Source organism: Pelophylax lessonae (assembly GCF_965119305.1).
Source record: "Pelophylax lessonae genome assembly, chromosome: 2".
Taxonomy (NCBI): domain Eukaryota; kingdom Metazoa; phylum Chordata; class Amphibia; order Anura; family Ranidae; genus Pelophylax; species Pelophylax lessonae.
Window position 1 is genome coordinate 378190211 of NC_138769.1, and position 19211 is coordinate 378209421.

The 19211-nt window shown below is 43.8% G+C and overlaps 2 protein-coding genes across 2 annotated transcripts in view; one reads left to right on the forward strand and one right to left on the reverse strand.

Moving 5' to 3' along the window:
• The window catches only part of TBX4 (T-box transcription factor 4), a 233241-nt gene that overhangs the window by 68543 nt on the left and 145487 nt on the right, over positions 1-19211 (reverse strand). The gene's annotated exons all lie outside the window — the stretch shown is intronic.
• Positions 3235-6105, forward strand: LOC309546685 (uncharacterized protein; the record flags this gene model as incomplete). Its single annotated transcript, XM_082246400.1, has 2 exons — positions 3235-3817; positions 4715-6105. The coding sequence occupies 2 exons, from the start codon at positions 3235-3237 to the stop codon at positions 6103-6105; spliced, it is 1974 nt and encodes a 657-aa protein (XP_082102526.1).

Consider the following 19211-nt stretch of genomic DNA (forward strand, 5'->3'; position numbering starts at 1 on the left):
CAATGTAAAGTGTAAAGTTTTCAGTGATACTTCTACAGGACGCTACTCACTATTTTTCTTATTTATACTTAACATTTATTTTGGCATTTTTCTCTATTAGAGTACTACATGTTTTATTCCTTGTACAGAACAGTGACAATAAATATTTAAACATGAAAAATAAATTCAAATTGTTCCAGGATATGCTATAAAGCAATGAACAGATACCCTTTGTAAGACCAGAGTTTGACACACAGAAGGGGTTACTATGCAAATTCCACAGGAGAGAGGGGGGCTAACGGGACCTATGTTGAGACAGTAGAAAGTCAGTGGAACTCTCCAGATGGAACAGCTATTAGGTTAAAGCTTGGGTTCCTATGGTGACCACATGTTTAACAAGGATTTTGATGAATCACATCCTGCAAGCTTAACCCATATAAATAGGAGTAGCCTTCATGAAGTTATATCATGTACACATATTGTATTTAAGAAGAAAGCAATAACTAAACAAGCTATGTATACCATCTCGGACCCTTACTATACCACAGTCAAATTTATCATTTTGATGGCATAATTAATTTATTACAGGTACTTATAAACCACTGTTAATTTACACATCACTTTATATATTCATTATACAGTCAGATTAGTTCCTGCTCTCAAGGAGCTTACAGTCTAGGGTCCCTAACTCACATTCATACCTGCACATACTGGGGTCAATTTAGACAGGAGCCAATTAGTGCTGTGGTTGGGATTGGCAGAAATGCTAACCATTTAGCCACTGCGCTGCCATTTAAAAATATGTTTAAAAAAATGAAGGACCAACTTTCTAGTTTATTGGGTCGAAAATGGACTGTTCACTGTTAAAGGGAGTTTTCACTTTGCAGGGGGAATTTTCCTTAACTTAGGCAATGTAAGAATATCCTGTTATGTGCAAGAAAAAAAATTTATAAAACAGGTTTATACTTGAACATGATTGGATGATGGAAGACAGCAGAGTTACACCTCCTTCTCTAACCACTTGCCGCTCACAGGCAAAGTGGCGTAGATCTACGTCGCTAGCCTGTGAGGGTCTAGGGAGCTCCCGCGTAATCACGGACCCCCCCCCCGCGCGTGTCACCGGCGGACCCGATATCTGCCGATCACTCATGATGGTCGGGTGGAGAGGGAGAAAGGCAAGCGGCTGATGTAAACAAGCCGCCTGTCATTCTCCCCTGTGAAGAAACAGTGATCATACGGTTCTACTATGTAGGACCGTTGATCACTGTTCCTACACCTCAAGCCACAGCCAATCACAGTTAGAATCACGCCCCTAGGGATACACATAACCCCTCCCTCTCAAAAAAAGTTAACCCCTTCCCTGCCAGTGTAATTTTACAGTAACAGTGCATATGTATAGCACTGATTACTGTAGAAATGTCACTGGTAACCCCAAAAGTGTCAAAAATGTCAGTCAAGGGTCCGATCTGTCCGCCGCAATGTCGCAGTCCCGCAAAACGCAGATCGCCGCCATTACGCATTAAAAAAAAACAACAAAAATTACAAAAAATGTTCCCTTTGTTAGTAAACGCAATAACTTTTGCGCAAACCAATCAAAATACGCTTTTTGCGGTTTTCTTTACCAAACATATGGTAAAAAAAAAAAAATTGGCCCAAAATGTTAAAAAATTTTGATTTTTACTTTTTTGGGGGGGGGGGGGGAATTTCATATAAAAAAATGTGAAAAATATTGTTATTTTTGCAAAATTGATGCTGTTTTTTTGTTTATAACGCAAAAAGTAAAAATCGCACAGGTGATCAAATACCACCAAAAGAAAGCTCTGTTTGTGGGAAAAAAAGCACGTCAAATTAGTTTAGGAACAGCGTCGCATGTAAATTGTAAAGCGACTGCAACTGACTGGAGTTACTATAGTTAGCTTGTCCCACCAAGAAGGATGGTACATGTGGAAGGATCACCAGGGACACTTTAATTAAAGCAGGAACTTATAAACATTACACTTTTTGACTGAGACCCAGAGTCAGCTGTTAATCAGGCATCTGAGTGGACCAAGGATTGCCCGAGGTCCAAGACCTGTAACCTCTGCGGATTGGCTGAGCACGTCTACAGAGACTGCCCCCAGAGATCCCGGTCCTACGCTGGAGCCCTGCTCAAGGGCAGAGCCCCAGACAGCGCTGGGAAAAAGAAGCCAGGGGAAAAGACTGCGAAGGAACCTCGGAAAGCCACTGGTGAGTCCCCCCCTCCCCAGGCCCCTACCACCTCCTCCGACCCATCCCTCCCCAACCCCCCTGAGTCGGAGGTGACCTCACCTGCCCCTGCCCCTCCCCCCTCCCAGCCCCCCCCCGCCCTGTCCTCCATGGAGGACTTCCCCACCCTGCCCACCGCCCCCCCCACCCCACCCCCCACCAGCAAAGGCCGAAAACGGAACCTAGACAGCCCGACAACTGAAGAACCCACCAAGCGGCCCACCGTGGCCCAGCAAAATGACATCGCTGGACTGGACCCAGTGGTGGAGGACCTCGAGGACCTCGAGTCTGCGGGGGAAGACGAAGGAGAAATGCAGGTAGGTAAGGACCTGGCCCCCCCAGAGACTGACCTCACCCAAGACCTTATGGACAGCGTCCTTGAGGAGTGCGGCCTGAACCAGGACACCGGACAGGCGCAAGAGGCAGTGGAAGAACCACCCCCCCCTCAGGGGAGGTAAGTTCAGCCCACCTGCTAACTAGCCCCTTCATCTCCTTTACATGATGGCAGAGATCTCTATCTTTTCCATTAATGTTAGGAGCATCAAGGATGCGTCTAGAAGACAGGTGGCGCTGACATTTCTTTCCACACAGCAGAGTGATGTCTACATGCTTCAGGAGTGTGCCCTACCCTTCTCGAGGAGGTACACTCATCTGTCCTCCCAGTGGACCCATGGTCCCTCCTACTGGTCCGGGGGTGTCGATTGTAAGTCTGCAGGGGTAGCCATTCTTGTCAGGGGTGGTCGTTTCACGGTTGACTCCGTCCAGGAGCTCGTCTGTGGCCGTCTTTTGGTCGTAGACGGCTCGTGGGCGGGAGAGCCAGTTAGGCTCATCAACGTGTACGCCTCCCCAGATAAGAATGAGCGACTGGAGCTTTTCCAGACCCTGCGGACCCAACTCGTCACCACCAGGGCAGTAGTAATCGGCGGTGATTTTAACTGTCCGATTGAGGAGGATGGGCGCAGCTCCAGCATGTACGCAAAGCTCGACACCACGTCTAGGCTGCTCAAGGAGATGATCGCGGAGGCTTCCTTGAAGGACGCCGTGGGATCCATGGGGAAAGGTTCCGTGAACTATTCGTGGTGCCGTCCTGATGGATCCGTGCGTTCTAGGATAGACTTCGTGCTCACCTCCAAGACAGTCAGACATCGCGGGTTCTCCATGGTCCCCTGCTTTTTCTCTGACCACAGGGCCATTCACTTTCGGGGTGACCTGGGCGAGGGCTTTGCCCCCGGTCCGGGCTCCTGGAAGCTGAATGGTACCCTGCTGGAAAATGAGGAACTGCTGGAGGAACTCAGGGAGGCCTACATTACCTGGAAGGAGGACAAGAGGTTCTTCAGAAAGGTAAGTGACTACTGGGAGTTTGTGAAAGTCAAGCTACGCAGCTTCTTTCAGGCAAGGGGACGCCAGCAAGTGTGTGCCAGGAAGAGGGAACTCAGGAGACTGCAACGTCAGATGCAGTCCCTGCAGGACCTTCACCACTGCGGCTGGGACGTTAGGCAGGACCTGGAGGACACCAAGAAGAGCCTGAAAGGACACTTCGAGGAAGAATCCAGGCACCTCGTCTTCCGTTCCAAGGTGGAGAATCTTGAGAAAGGTGAGAAATGTAACTCTTTCTTTTTCAGGAAACTCCACTCAGGACACACTCCCTTGTCTGAGCTGCGGGATGAGACCGGAACACTCCAGAAGGGGAAGGAGGCTGTGATGCAAGTGGTCAGCGACTACTACACCAACCTCTACTCCCCGAAAGAAACAGATACGGCTGAGGCCGACAGGTTCTTGTCAGGTATCACTAACCAAATTGATCCTGCAGGTATGTCGGCAATCAACGCCCCCTTGGCGCTGGAGGAGCTGCACTCTGCCGTCAGATCCTTTAGGCAAGGCAGGACCCCGGGCTGCGACGGTCTCCCAGCGGAGCTCTATGTAGCGCTGTGGGATCTCGTTGGCCCGGACCTGCTCGAGCTGTACGAGGAGATGGTGGTGGAGGGCACAATGCCTCCGTCGCTGAGGGAGGGGATGATCACGATTTTGTATAAGCGTAAGGGGGAGAGAGGGGACCTGAAAAATTGGCGTCCCATCTCTCTCTTGAACGTGGACTACAAAATCCTCGCCAAGGTTCTGGCCAACAGGCTGAAATCTGTCATCGGACAGATCATCCACCCGGATCAGACTTGCGGCATTCCTGGTCGCAGGATTGCGGACAGCCTCGCGCTTGTCCGGGACACGGTCCAGTACATTCGAGGCCGCCGTGTGCACGCGGCCCTGGTCAGTCTTGACCAGGAAAAGGCCTTTGACCGTGTCTCCCATGAGTTTATGTGCAGAGCTCTGCGCAGGTTTGGTCTTGGGGACATGTTTTGTTCGTATGTGAACGTGATGTATAATGACATTTGTAGTACGGTGTTGGTGAATGGCTGGAAAACTGACCCTTTCCCTGTTCTCTCTGGGGTCAGACAAGGCTGCCCTCTCTCACCTCTGCTTTTTGTTTGCTGTATAGAGCTCTTTGCCGAATGCATCCGACAGAACCCAGAGATCAGAGGGATCACCGCACCGGGACCGGACAGAAGGGTTGTCAAGTGCTCACTCTATATGGACGACGTAACGGTGTTCTGTGCTGATCAGCGCTCCATCGACTCGCTCGTCCAGACCTGTGAGGACTTCGGCAAAGCTTCAGGGGCAAAAGTCAACTGCGGGAAGTCAGAGATCATGCTCTTCGGAAAGTGGTTCCTGCCTTCCTCTGCATCAATCCCTTTCAGCATCAAGGCGGACTTCATCAAAATTCTTGGAGTTTGGTTTGGAGCTGAGGGCGCAGCCCTGAAGTCTTGGGAGGAGAGACTGTCCAAGATGAGACAAAAGTTTGGACTATGGAGCCTCAGAGAACTCACCATCGAAGGGAAAACACTGGTACTCCGCAGCGAGATCCTCCCTGTGTTGCAGTACCTCGCCCAGGCCTGGCCCCCCCGGGTCAACACCTGCAAGGCCATCACCAGGGCGGTGTTCCACTTCATCTGGGGCTCCAAGATGGACAGAGTGAAGCGAGCAGTCATGTTCAAAGAACCCCTCAAGGGCGGTAAGGGCGTGCCCGACATCGCAACGTTACTGGGGGTGTTCTTTGCCTGCAACTGCATCCGCAGAACTTTGATTGACAGAACTTCGGTCTCTGGAGGCAACTCCATGTCCCGTTTTTTCCTCCTGCCTCTCTGGAGGTCCCTTGGATGGGACAAATGGGACAGCTCCATCCCCTACAACTGGGACACTCCTTGGTACTACTTGGACACTTTCAAGTTCATCAAGGAGCTGGGGCTGCATGGAGTTAAGCCCGACTTGTGGAAGCCAAAAACTATCTACAAGTTGATCAGAGCATCGGACATTGCTGAGACTGTTCCAGGCCTCCCTTCAGCCACTTGCAAAGTGGTCTGGAGGAATGTTTCTTCAAAGAGACTCACCAACAGGCATAAAGATCTGGCGTGGATGGCTGTCCAGGGGGGTTTGCCACTCAGGACATTTATGCATGCCAGAAACTTGTGCAGATACAGGCACTGCCCCTTTTGTATCATCCACGAGGAAACGTCCTTTCACGTTTTCTGGGAGTGCTCATTTGCACAGAGCCTGTTGAGGGCCTTGGAACCTGAACTTAAAGACTTTGTTTCACAGACTGCCATCACACATTTTGCTGTGCTGAATGGACTTTTTCATGGTACTTTTACACAGGAGGACATTGACAACGCCTGGCGGGTGTTGTGTTGCTTTAAGGACGCTTTATGGTGCGCCAGAAAGCGCCTTATCCACCAGAGGGAGAGGATGTCCATTGAGGACTGTCGCAGACTGGTTCACAGTCTGCTCAGAGACTATAACCTGATGGATCTCATGGAGGAAGAGGAGGTCTGAAGATTTCCCCTTCCCCCACTCTCCCTTGTGTGTCTTTGTCCATTCAATAAAGCTTCGGGCCTGTGATTTCATTCCCCTCCCCTTACCCCTCTCTCCCACCCCCCCATCACACCTGTTGCTTTTTTGAAATGTTACAGTATTGATTCAGTTTGAGTAACATAACGTATAGACAATGTTATTTAGTTTCATGCTTCAGGGGTATTGCGGCGTCATGCATGATGTGATGGCTCGGGGTACCCTTACTCCGCACAACACATCAGGCATCATACCGCAGAATGAATGTATGTGATTGAATGTATTTATTAGTATGACCGGAAATGTATTGTAATGTAGTGTATTTATGCGCTGCGTCGCAGTACAGGGGAGAATGTACCCCGACAAAAGTATTGTTTTTTGTATATCTTTTATGCAAATAAAGATTACATTTTCAACCAAAAAAAATCTGAGTGGATCCTGATAATATAATCAAGATACTTCAAGAGCTTGGATCAGCTTTGTGATGTCAGCTTAGCCCACTGTTGGTTGACTTTGGGTCACAGAAGTGCACAAGTAAGTGCACTCCTGGGACCCAGAAGAGAAGTCTGACCAAAAAAAGCTTTTACTTCTCTTTTAATGTATCATGCATTTTTGGGCATCTAAACCAGGCACGTCCAAAGTCTGGTCCACGGGCTGCTTTAACCACTTAAGCCCCGGGAGATTTTACCCCCTTCCTGACCAGGGGGTATTTTGCGATTCGGCACTATGTGAATTTAACAGACAATTGCGCGGTAGTGCGACGCTGTATCTAAACGAATTTGGCTTCCTTTTTTTCCCACAAACAGGGCTTTCTTTTGGTGGTATTTGATCACCTGTGCGATTTTTTGATCACGCGCTATAAACAAAAAAAGAGCGTAAATTTTGCAAAAATAGCAATATTTTTCACATTTTTTTATATTAAATTCCCCCCCAAAAAAATGTAAAAATCTAATTTTTTTAACATTTTCGGCCAATTTGTTTTATGTTACGTTTGGATTACGTTATGTTATGTTTGGTAAAAAAATCGCAAAAAGCGTATTTTGATTGGTTTGCGCAAAAGTTATCGCGTTTACTAACAAAGGGAAAGATTTTTGTCATTTTTGTTGTTTTTTTTTTTAACGCGTAATGGCGGCGATCTGCGATTTTTTTTGCGGTACTGCGACATTGCAGCGGACAGATCGGACCCTTGACTGACATTTTTGCCACTTTTGGGGTTACCAGTGACATTTCTACAGTAATCAGTGCTATACATATGCACTGTTACTATAAAAATACACTGGCAGTGAAGGGGTTAACTTTTTTTGAAATGGAGGGGCTATGTGTGTCCCTAAGGGCGTGCTTTCTACTGTGATTGGCTGTGGCTTCAGATGTATGAAGAGTGATCAACGGTTCTACATAGTAGAGCCGTATGATCATCCTTCATACACAGGGGAGAATGACAGGCAGCTTGTTTACACAAGCCGCCTGACTTTCTCCCTCTCCCCCGACGATCGCAGAGTGACCGGCGGACATTGGGTCCGCCGGTCACACACGCGGGGGGGTCCGTGACCACGCAGGAGCGGGAGCGCGCCTCCGGCGGCGCGCACGCTTGCTCCCTAGACCCTCACAAGCTAGTGACGTAGCCCTACGTCACTTTGCCTGTGAGGGGCTGACCGCCGACGTAGATAGTCGTGCGGCGGTCGGCAAGTGGTTAATACGGCCCCCACAGGTAATTTGGAAAGATCTATTCTTGTGGCCCCTGTGAATCCCCAAGCGCTGCTCAGGACCCCTGGGGTCTCTGGATCTTCCAATGCTGTGGGACTGCACATATGCCATATTAGTTCTTTTACCATTAATCTTTTACATCCTCTTATATATGCTACTGTTTTGAATGATTTATACTCAAAATGATGGTTCATCCTGGCCTGCTGCATCCAATTCTGCTTTTTCCTGTTACTTGTAAATACACTATTGTTAACACCCACCGCCCGCCCCCGCCAGCTTTATATCCCATGCTCAATATGGCCTTGGACTTAGCCTGATTAGAGAGCACTAAAAACACAAATAAATCTGGTGCTAGTATGACAGGACCAGCGCTCTCTCCATTATAATTGGCATAACACGTGGAGGTCAAGTAGCAACTGTGTGGGTACAAAAGACCAGGAGGGATGTTCAAAAGTATCAGTCACACAAGGGTTAACCACATATAAGCGCTATATGAACCCACCGATGATGATTACTGATGGCAGCAATAATAGTCATGAATGATGCCAATGTAGTAAATAAAACATTAAAAAGTTGTCAGGACAAACATATGAGAAGCAGGCACTCCTCACGCTCCCCTGGCTCCCCTGCATTGGGTCAACACACATGCTGCTCACCACCAGCGGCTCTTTAGCGGTACAAGCCTTGTTTTGGTCCTCTTTGCCCCAGAGTCTGACGTCACATCCGGGTCCCCTTCCCGGTCGGCACTCATCATGGGTGCTTGGAGCGACCACAGGCGGCGATCCTCCTTGCCTCCTATACCAGGCATTGTGTGACCCCTTTTCCACCCTTCCCTGTCCAGGATTGAGGCATTCCATTATCATCTCCTCACAGCCCGAGTTAGGCACAACTGTCCACACTGCTGAATTGTTCCTGACTTGTTTTATGCCTTCACACACACTGGATGGTCACCAAGCTGTGAGTTTTTAACCCCTTATTTTGGCTTCATCATTGCACATCCAGCAGGGGTTATTGTACAAGGTGTACTGCTGTTTTAAACATACATGGAACGATTTTGAATAAAACTTTTCAATGTTCTATTTACTACATTGGCATCATTCATAGTATTATTGCTTCCATCATTATTCATCATCGGTGGGTTTATAAAGCGCTTATCTGTGGTTAACCCTTGTGTGACTGATTAGGGAGCGCGCATGCTCCGAATTGAGATGAATACATGGTAAAATCTCAGTTAATGTCAGTTGGTCTAAATAACTTGGTGTTATGTTCCTGTTCATATTTTTTTAACTTAAAAGTTGACAGACAACCTTTATTACCAATAATATGTAATGTACTTTACAATGTTTCTGACATATATTTCAGCTTCCTGTTTTTTTTTTTATCTGTCCTTCAGATATGAAAAACAGTGATTTAACACCTGTTTAGATGTGTCATCGATGTAACCGATGTGACAAAATGAAAAGTATGCCGTTTGCAATAAACTTTGCAATAAACTTTGCGTAAATAGTTAATTTGCATTTCATTTTAATGGTCCAAAGAATGTCAGGCAAAATGGTCGGCCCTCACTTATGCCCACTTCATCAAATCTGGCCCTCTTTGAAAAAGGTTTGGACACCCCTGATCTAAACTACGTTCTTTACTGCATTGTTTATCCTCATTTTGAATAATGCCGGAACAAAAGTACATTTAAAATGAAAAAAAAAAACATGAATGCATGTAGAAAATGTGTGAAAGCAGGGGCGTAACTACAGGGGTTGCAGGGGTTGCAATCGCAACCGGGCCCCATGCTCCAGGGGGCCTGTGCGGCTCCCCTGTACACCTGGATAGGAGGGGCGGCGGGGGCAGCCTATAGAGAAATCACTGTCCTCCTTTTTCCTCCTGTAGCTGCAGGAGGAAAATGGAGGAGATTGGTTCCTCTGTATGCTGCCCCCGCCACTTCTTCCTATCCAGTTCACTTGTGGGGAGTTCCCAAGATGGCAGGAAGGGGGCCCACTGCAGAACTTGTGAAAGGGACCCGCTGCGGGACCATAATAAAGGGCCCCGCAATGAGAGTAAAGGGCCCAAGGATCAGTGGGAAGAGCCCCAGGTTTGAAGGGAAGGGCATTGGCAAGGAGTCCAGGGGGGCCCTTCATGGTTTCTTGCACCAGGGCCCTGAAGGTTCTAGTTACGCCTCTGTGTGAAAGCATACAATAACACATGCATGTGTTAAAAACAAGAAAGTATAATGGTTTAGCTTGGGTCACAGCCACTGTAAATGGGTGTTCATCCCGAATTTATGAGGGAATAGACTGCATCTCTCATGGCTCTGAAAGGATAGCAATAAAGCAACCATTAAATCTCCTTGCTAATGTGAGATCTGACTACTCTTTAGATATAAATCCTTATTTGCAACACATTTAAATGAAAGTATTGCTGCAACAGGATGGGTAATCAGCCAAATGATGACTTACATCATTTATAACTTACAGTTTACCCAAAAGGGTAGAAAGTTAGAATGAATAATGCAAAACTAGGTAGGAATGGCAAAGTACATTTGTACACAGCAGAATAATGCAAAACAGATTATGAAAGCTACACAAACATGGTCTCTTCACAGTAATGTCTCTGTCCCTCAGTCAGAGCAAAATGTAGCTGCATAGCACAGTTTTCAAAAGACTCTATAGCAACAGAGAGTCTAGCTGAAGAGCCCTGCTTCTGTCCAGCAGTTCAAGTCCAGGGTAGCTCTGGCAACATAGATGAGCAACTGGAGTGATTTTTTTTTTTAGGACATATTAAATAATGTTGTGTCATTGAAATAGACTAAAACGTCAGAGCTATATGAAATAGTACCTTCATCCCAAAATTGATTGAAAATCAAGGACTACTGAGTCCTACCACATCGTGGCAAATGTGAGGGCTTAGACAAAAGGCAGGAATTTTAATGGTACTTAATAAAAGGTTAACCACCAATCATTAAAAAAGAAGAAAATACAAGCTTTATTTCAATTTCTTACTTTATACAAATGTACACAGAAAAAGACAAAAATACAGAGACATCACAATTATTGGATTAAAAACCAAAAAGCTCTTTCTACAAAACTGACCTCCTACGGCCGTAGGATGATGACATATGCGTTACAACAGGAGATAGCCTGGTTCACCCATTGATATCTGGAGTATATGTCCTTATCAGGGTTGACTAGACGATCTGTGCCCAATTCCGGTCTCCAATTAGACTACAACAAATATGCAGCAGGACCTTGATGTGAGGAAACTTATAAACATTAGCTTCCTAAACTGCATCTAAGTGGAGTTCCCCCTGAAGAAGCAATAGCGAAACATGTCGGGCAATGTCCGCTGGATTTAGCCATTTTGGCTGATCACTGGAGGTCAGTTTTGTAGAAAGAGCTTTTTGGTTTTTAATCCAATATATGTGATGTCTCTGTATTTTTGTCTTTTTCTGTGTACATTTGTAAAAAGTAAGAAATTGAAATAAAGCTTGTATTTTCTTATTTTTTAATGATTGGTGGTTAACCTTTTATTAAGTACCATTAAAATCCCTACCTTTTGTCTAAGCCCTCACATTTGCCACGATGTGGTAGGACTCAGTAGTCCTTGATTTTCAATCTATTTTTAGGACAATGGAAGCGGGGGGAACCCCACTGTGGCTAAAGTACTCTGGTAGCAATTGGGGGAGTGCTACCCACATGGAGAAGCTGCGTGTTATTAGGTTCTGGCCTGACTGTCCACACACTGGTTCTGACACTGGAACCTACCTAGGTGCAGATCACTTACCCAGCTACCTCAGGCTCATCAAGCGTGGCTACTATAAGCTGCTGAGAGAAGCAGAAAACCTTATCTTCTCTGGGAGTGTCCAGAATACAGGAATTGCATCTGAGTTTGTTGAGCAAAATGAGCACTCTACTACACTGCTAGTGAGAACATTGGTAAAAGCTCAGTAGTTAAAGCGATGTAATCACTAGCGTAACTGTAGCTCCTTAAAGGAATAGGCCAAATGATGTCCAAAGCCCAAAGTAGGTGTTATAAAACACTACAGCCAAGAGCTTTGCCTGCAATTGTTAGCTTAAACATACAATCACACATTTGTATGTACCACATCACTAGAATAACCTGGCTTTAACCTCTTCGCGCCTAAGGATAAAACAAATCGAAATGTCTAAGCACAATTTTGCAACTTTGACATGTGTTAGTAAACCTGTACATATCATCACAACTACGTTGTGCATCTAAGTGGATTATACCACATTTTGTTCAGGACAACATGGGCTTTTATTTGGTGGTAAATGGTAATGGATATCTCCTGATTTTTTTTTTTTTTTATTATCAAAGTAAAACTTCCCCAAAATAGTAAAAAGAAAAACATATATTTTTTTTAACTGTAGCTGTATATTTCTTGCCACTACCATAACCTTCCACCAAAGAACAACCCAAATTCAAATCTTCTGCTCCTGATGATAGCAGCGATACCACATATGTGTATGTTAGTTGTTTGGACAGGATTTTTGATTTTAATTAGTATCAGTGTGTTTTATGTAGGATAAAAAAACAAAAAAACAAAATGTGCACTATTGTTTTTGGGCTGTACTACGGGTACAAACAAATACTGTCCCATGACCTTTGACCCTGACCTTGATTCAAACACCAACCCTGGTACTGGCCTAGATCAAACCTTCATCTAGGTTTTTTTATATATATATATTCATATTTATTTATTTACTTTTAAGACATACTTTTTTTTTTACTCTTTAATGAGAGAGAGAGAGATATGATGCATCTATCACCTTCATTTACAGATAAAAAACACAGGGGCGGGCTTCACAGTGACTGATCACTGTGATAGCAAATCAGAGGCTACCACAGCTATCAGCTGACCCGGAATCGGGAGTTCTGGCTCCCTATTGTTAGTACGGGAGATACACAGTCCCAGTCCAGTGAGGCTGCTTATTTGTGTTAGGTTGGGGGTTAAAGATAAAATCAGTGAAAGTAAAATTACAATGTATGCTAATATAACTGATATGTTTGATTATAGATTGAAATACAGAAAGGAGTGTGAGACCAAAACTAGATAAAAGAGTCCAAGAAAATTACATAGTTACATACAGTAGTTGGTAAGGTTGAATAAAGACACCAGTCCATCCAGTTCAACCTGTGGTGTATGTGTTTTTTTGTCAATAGTAAATCGCATATCCCTATGTGTTGTGTTGGTAAAAAAAGTAATATAAAACAGCAATGCATTACAGGGACATCGCTACTCCCCCTTCATCAGGGCTCAACACAGGCTAAAACCTGGGTGGACTCAGATAAAACAAAGATCTTCAAAGATCTATTTTAGAACCAGTTTTGAATTCTTCACATGAAGTAACAATTTGACAGCAGTTGCTGAGCAGCAGTGGAGGCATTCATTGTTTCATGTTTGCACTATAATGTTGGATCTATTTTCTATTATTTTGTTCTGTTTATGAGTTTTTTCATAGAATACTATTGCCGTACCTTATGGGGAATCTATGTATGTAGGATCTTTATATGTTTGGAAGCTGGGTTTTCACTATTTACACAGGTGTGTTTTCATGTGTTTTATATATATATGCTTTTATCTTTTTGTTTTACTATAGTGCAGAAAGGATATTAGTATGATCCTCCTGCATAAGCTATACCTGTTTATCTGCAGCTTTCCCTCCTCCACAGCCTTCCAAAATACACAGATCACATGGTATATCTCAGCTTCCAAGAGGCAGGGGGTGGGGATTTGTCACACAGTGAACATGAAAAGAGCAGAGAGCTGAGTGCAATCTAAGATCCAAGTGGAGGGAATGGAAACACCCTCCTCTACACATTCTCATAGGGAAACATGCACATCTAAAGTTGTCAATAACCTGCTGTGTGCTAGAGGGGGTGTGTGTGTGTGTGTGGGGGGGGGGGGGTCATCAGGGATTGCTTCATGTCAGGGAAAACTGTCAGAAGTGACACAAATGCAGATAGCAGAAAAGTTTACAACCACTTTAAAAGAAAAAATCTTAATGTTTCTGGGGTTCCCATGGCTAAATGTACCTTTCCACATAAGCGAAAGATCTTTTGTGTACTAGAAAACCATTTGACTATTTAACGTCTTGCATATCCAATGCCTCCATAATCAGATCTGACAATAACTTTTGTCAACCTTTACCAATATGCATTATCCAACATTTCGACACATTTTTTAAAAATCTCCACCTTTTGTGTTTTGTTCACATTTTGTATAAAAAGTTGATTGTCAATGGCTGGCATTTACATATATATGCAATACTGCAAAACAATCGAAACTGATACATTTTTTTTTTTTTTTGCCCAGATCACTTTTTTACCACCTTAATGGTTATATGTATGTGGGACAATTAAAAAAAATAATGGACCTGCGTTTTGCTATGTAGGGGACATTTTGTCCCCTCTGTGATATAAAATTTTAGCAAAAGTAAAAAAAATATATATATATATATATATAAAGTTACACCCAATCACTGAAAAACACCCACCCACATAATGTTAAGCCCAGCCCTGCGCCCATGTGCAGGCACACTGGAATGTAAACACATCTGTTGGGGCACCTACGTGTGAAAACGTTGACAGCAATACACATATCGCCACTCACACCAGGGTGGGAGCAAAAATTCAATATTCCTGGTTAACTCTCGAGTGATGACCTGTTTGAGGGTTTTAACTAATCTTCTGGTCAAAATGTTTTTTTTAAACATGTGTGCAAAATAGATAAAAGGGTCCAGGCAGCAAAAAAGGTCAAAGTGGTTGTAAAGCCTTAAGGTTTTTCACCATAATGCATTCTAGGCATTAAGGTGAAAAACTGTCGGCCCATCTCCCTTTTTCTTACCTTAGCCCGATTCGATCCAGCAATGTGCATAAGCGGAGCTGCTCCAGCCACTGTCTCTCTCCTTATTGTACAGATTGATGATAGCAGCAGGAGCCATTGGCTCCCCCTGCTGTCAATCAAATCCTGTGACACGAGAACGGGGTGACGGACCGAGTTCCGCTGTCTGCGTCAATGGACGCAACAGCGGGACTTGGGAGCGAGCCCGCATGGGTGCGCCCAAGGAAAGCTTCTTTCCCTGGTGGCACCCAATGAAGAGAAGGAGCCTGGAGCGCCAATGGGGGACCCCAGAAGAGGAGGATCCAGGCTCCTCTGTGCAAAACCCTTGTATAGGCAAGTTTGTTAATACAAAAAGAAAAAAAGGTTTACAACAACTTTAAACCTTCTTTCCTACAGTCCTAAATTGTGACCATATGTCCTTACCCTAGGATGAAAACAGTTGTTAGCTACTTTTACTATTGATTAATTTGCAGACATTGATCATGTCTCCTCTTATGTTCCACCTCTCTAAGGTAAATAATTTTAAAAAATCTTATTTTTTCCTTAATGCTGAGGTCTTCCAACCCCCATATTTATTGTGTTGCGCTGTGCTTCACTCTCTCCAGTTGTAGCACATCCTTTCTGTGGGATTGGTGACCAAAATTGAGCTGCATAAGATGGAACAAATTCCCTTTTTGATTTTTGAAAGTGTTCTGCTTGCTTTGCTAGCAGAGACTTGGCATTGCCTGCTAAGTATGTGTTCCATTAGGACCCCCAAATCTTTTTCAATCACCTATTCTGCCAGTGTAACCCCTTATAATAAGTATCTTACTTGAAAATAATTTTAGCACCCAAATGCATAAATTTGCATTTTTCAACATTGAACCTATTCTACTAGATTTCAGTCCATCCTCCTACTGTGTCCAGGCCTTTCTGTAATGTTTTTATATCATCTGCCAAATTCCCAGGACCCAGCCCTCTATCCACATACATACCATTTCCTCCACTCCAATAGACTTTTCGTTTGAAATTAAGCTTTTGTTGGGTACGGTGTCAAATACTTTTTCAAAATTGAGAAAAATTATGTTTATCCCTTCCTTTATCCAAACTATGCTCACTTCTTCGTAGAAGACAGGTTTGGTCTGACAACAGTGGGCTTTCATAAACCCATTTTGATTGTCAACTATAATACCATATTCCATTAGCATGCTCTCAAACACCTTGCATACTGTTGATGTTAGGTTGACTGGTCTGTAGTTCCCTGACATACACCTGGAACCTTTCTGGAATATTTGAACCACATTTGCACTATGCTAATCAGTTGGTGCCATTCCTGTCATTAGGGAGTCCTTAAAAATCAGAAAGAGCAGCTTGACTATCACCAAACTCAGCATATTGAGGAAGCATGGATTTACTGTAAGCCATCAGGCCTTGATAATTTGTTTATTTTGCTTTTTAAGCCTGCTTCGAACCTCATTTTCTGACAACCACAAAGGTTCTTCAATCTCACTGGTATGTGTTAACATACATTTGTCAAAGACAGAGATAACTGACACTTTGGGGGAGATTTATTAAAGCTGGAGCACTCAGAATCTGGTGCAGCTGTGCACTGTAGCCAATCAGCTTCTAACTTTAGCTTGCTCAATTAAGCTTTGACAATTAGCCTCCGTTCACATCAGGACAATTTGACATGCAATTTGACATGTCAAATCGCATGCCAAATCGGAACCTATTGCCGGCAATGGCACCCTTCCTGCACTGAACCAACACAGATGTCTCTCAAATCATCCCCAAAGTCGGACTGAAATGGCAGTTTGAAATCGTATGAGTTCAGCTGAACTCGCACAATTTCAAACCCTCAGTAGTGAACGAGGGCTAAAACCTGGAAGCTGACTGGTTTTTATGCAGAGCAGCACCAGATTTTGCTTCCAGATTGAGGTAGCAACATGCATTTTTGCATCTGGGTGCCATTCAGTCTGATTTGCAACCAAAGGATAAAAAGTAATGCACTTGCATTTTAGTGCACAGCAACTCACAAAAATACACGATGGTGCATTATGGGGTGTTGCGTTTGAAACAGTACAGGTGATGTGTTTTTTTAGGGAATTTTAGGATGTGTTTGCAGCCTATGCATTCTAAATGTGCAGGACAATGCTTCACATAAGGTGCATTAGTACACATGCGTTAATGCACTGCAAAAAAGTAAGTTGACCCTCAAATTAAAATGAACTGGGCCTCCAGTGCCCAGCATGGAATAACATCAAGCATACATGGATCAAATAATGCCATCAACCAATCAACTTTTGCAGTTTCAGTCTCCCAAATCATTACCAGAAGTATGCCATGATACAACCCAAATCCTAGAAAGAAGACAAAGTTTATTCATATCAATAAGCACTTGACCTCCACAAGATTTATCCCCCTTCATGACCAGGCCATTTTTTGCTTTTTGGCACTGCATTTATTTAAATGACAATTGCATAGTCATGCAATACACAAATACAATTTATTTAATTCCCCCCCCCCCCCCCCACAAATGGAGCTTTTTTTTTGGTAGTATTTGATTACCAGTGAGTTTTTTATTTTTGCGCATAAACAAAAATAGAGCAATTTTTTTTTTAAATCCAATTGTAGCACTTCTCCCTTGGAAGCTGCTGGTTACGGGTTCCCCTGGGTTACCATTAGCAACAACACAACAGTTCAACATTTTCCCAAGTGTTTAAGCTCAGTCAGGAAACAGTCCAGTAGCTTTTGTTTTTGTGTTTTTATTTAGAACTTGGGTAGGAGAAGGGAATGAGTGGGATACTGCAACTTGTATAACTATGCACAATTAGCTAGGAGGACTGATTAATGCTGAGAAACGCTGAGTAGCACTGTATAATGCTAATCACGGCTAGACCGCTGCTTCACCTTGTCATAAGCAGTGAAATAGAATTGAGTGAACTTCCTGAGGTAAACTGTATTGTACTGCAGAACAATCTTCAGGGCCCTTCCTGGCTCCCCCTTTGTTCCGATTCTTCATGGTCAACTACACGGCACCCCCTTTACTGTCAAACTTCCTGTGTGAACTAGCTCCTTGATCCCCTAACTTCTCTGGAGTGGGCCCCTCTCCTAGGCAGACCCTGTGGCAAAATCCCTGAGTACCCACGACACCGTTTTTCCTGAGAGACTCTTTCACCAGCTCCACTGTCAGCATTCTGGATCCTCTGCAGCTCAGTTACACACCCGGTTCACTAGGCCCAATGCTTGAACCACTTTCCTCTCACCTGCAGAAGGAGAGTCCAGCCATCTGCCTCCTCCTGGGACTCTGCTTCCCTCCAAAGACACCCTGCCACATGCCCCCTCCGCTTTTATGAGCAATCCCAGGATGCATTGGAAGAATGCCCTCCCACTGGGACTCTCACAAAATGCGCCACTGGCTGGATTTCCTCCACTGTCCCTCATTGGATACAGTGGGGACACTCCCTCAGACCCAGTGAATCATACCTGCAAACATGTGACAGGCAAACTAATAGATCAGGCTCCCCTGTTAAGCAGCAAGAGCAATAGATGCTTTTACCTAGCACCTACCTAACTAGGAGAGTGATACACAATATATCTTACTTTCTGGTATAAAACATAGTTAATAAAAAAAAAAAAAAAAAACGAATTTCTTCATAAATTTAAGCCAATATGTATTCTGCTACATATTTTTCATAAACAAAAATCCCAATGAGCATTTAGTGATTGGTTTACGCAAACATTAGAGCGTCTGCAAACTATGGTATATACAGTGCCTTGCGAAAGTATTCGGCCCCCTTGAACTTTGCGACCTTTTGCCACATTTCAGGCATCAAACATAAAGATATAAAACTGTAATTTTTTTGTGAAGAATCAACAACAAGTGGGACACAATCATGAAGTGGAAAGAAATTTATTAGATATTTCAAACTTTTTTAACAAATAAAAAACGGAAAAATTGGGCGTGCAAAATTATTCAGCCCCTTTACTTTCAGTGCAGCAAACTCTCTCCAGAAGTTCAGTGAGGATCTCTGAATGATCCAATGAAGGTTTCATGAAGCTCAAAACATGTGTATTTTCAGCGCATACGAAAATAAATGCTACTGCATGTATAAATAAAAGCTGCATTTGAAATAATAAAAAACAATATGATGTTCAAACTTTTGACTTCTTTCTTTAATAACTACATAACACAGTACTTGTACTTTTACTTTCAGTACTTGAGTAGCAATTTTTTTTTCAAAACTACTGGTACTTTTACTTTCAGTACTTGAGTAGCAATTTTTTTTTTAAAAACTACTTGCAATACTTAAGTACAAAAAATGTTGAATACTTTAGTACTTCTACTCAAGTCACTTTTTGATCGAGCACTTCCACTTCTACTCAAGTCATTTTTGATCGAGCACTTGTACTTTTACTCAAGTATGGGTTTTGAGTACTTTATACAACTCTGTGCGGCACAAGAGAGCCACTCTGCCGCCTTACTCATACGTGAGGCAGTCGGCAAGTGGATAATAAATATAATAATATTATAACCAAACAAAAATGTAAG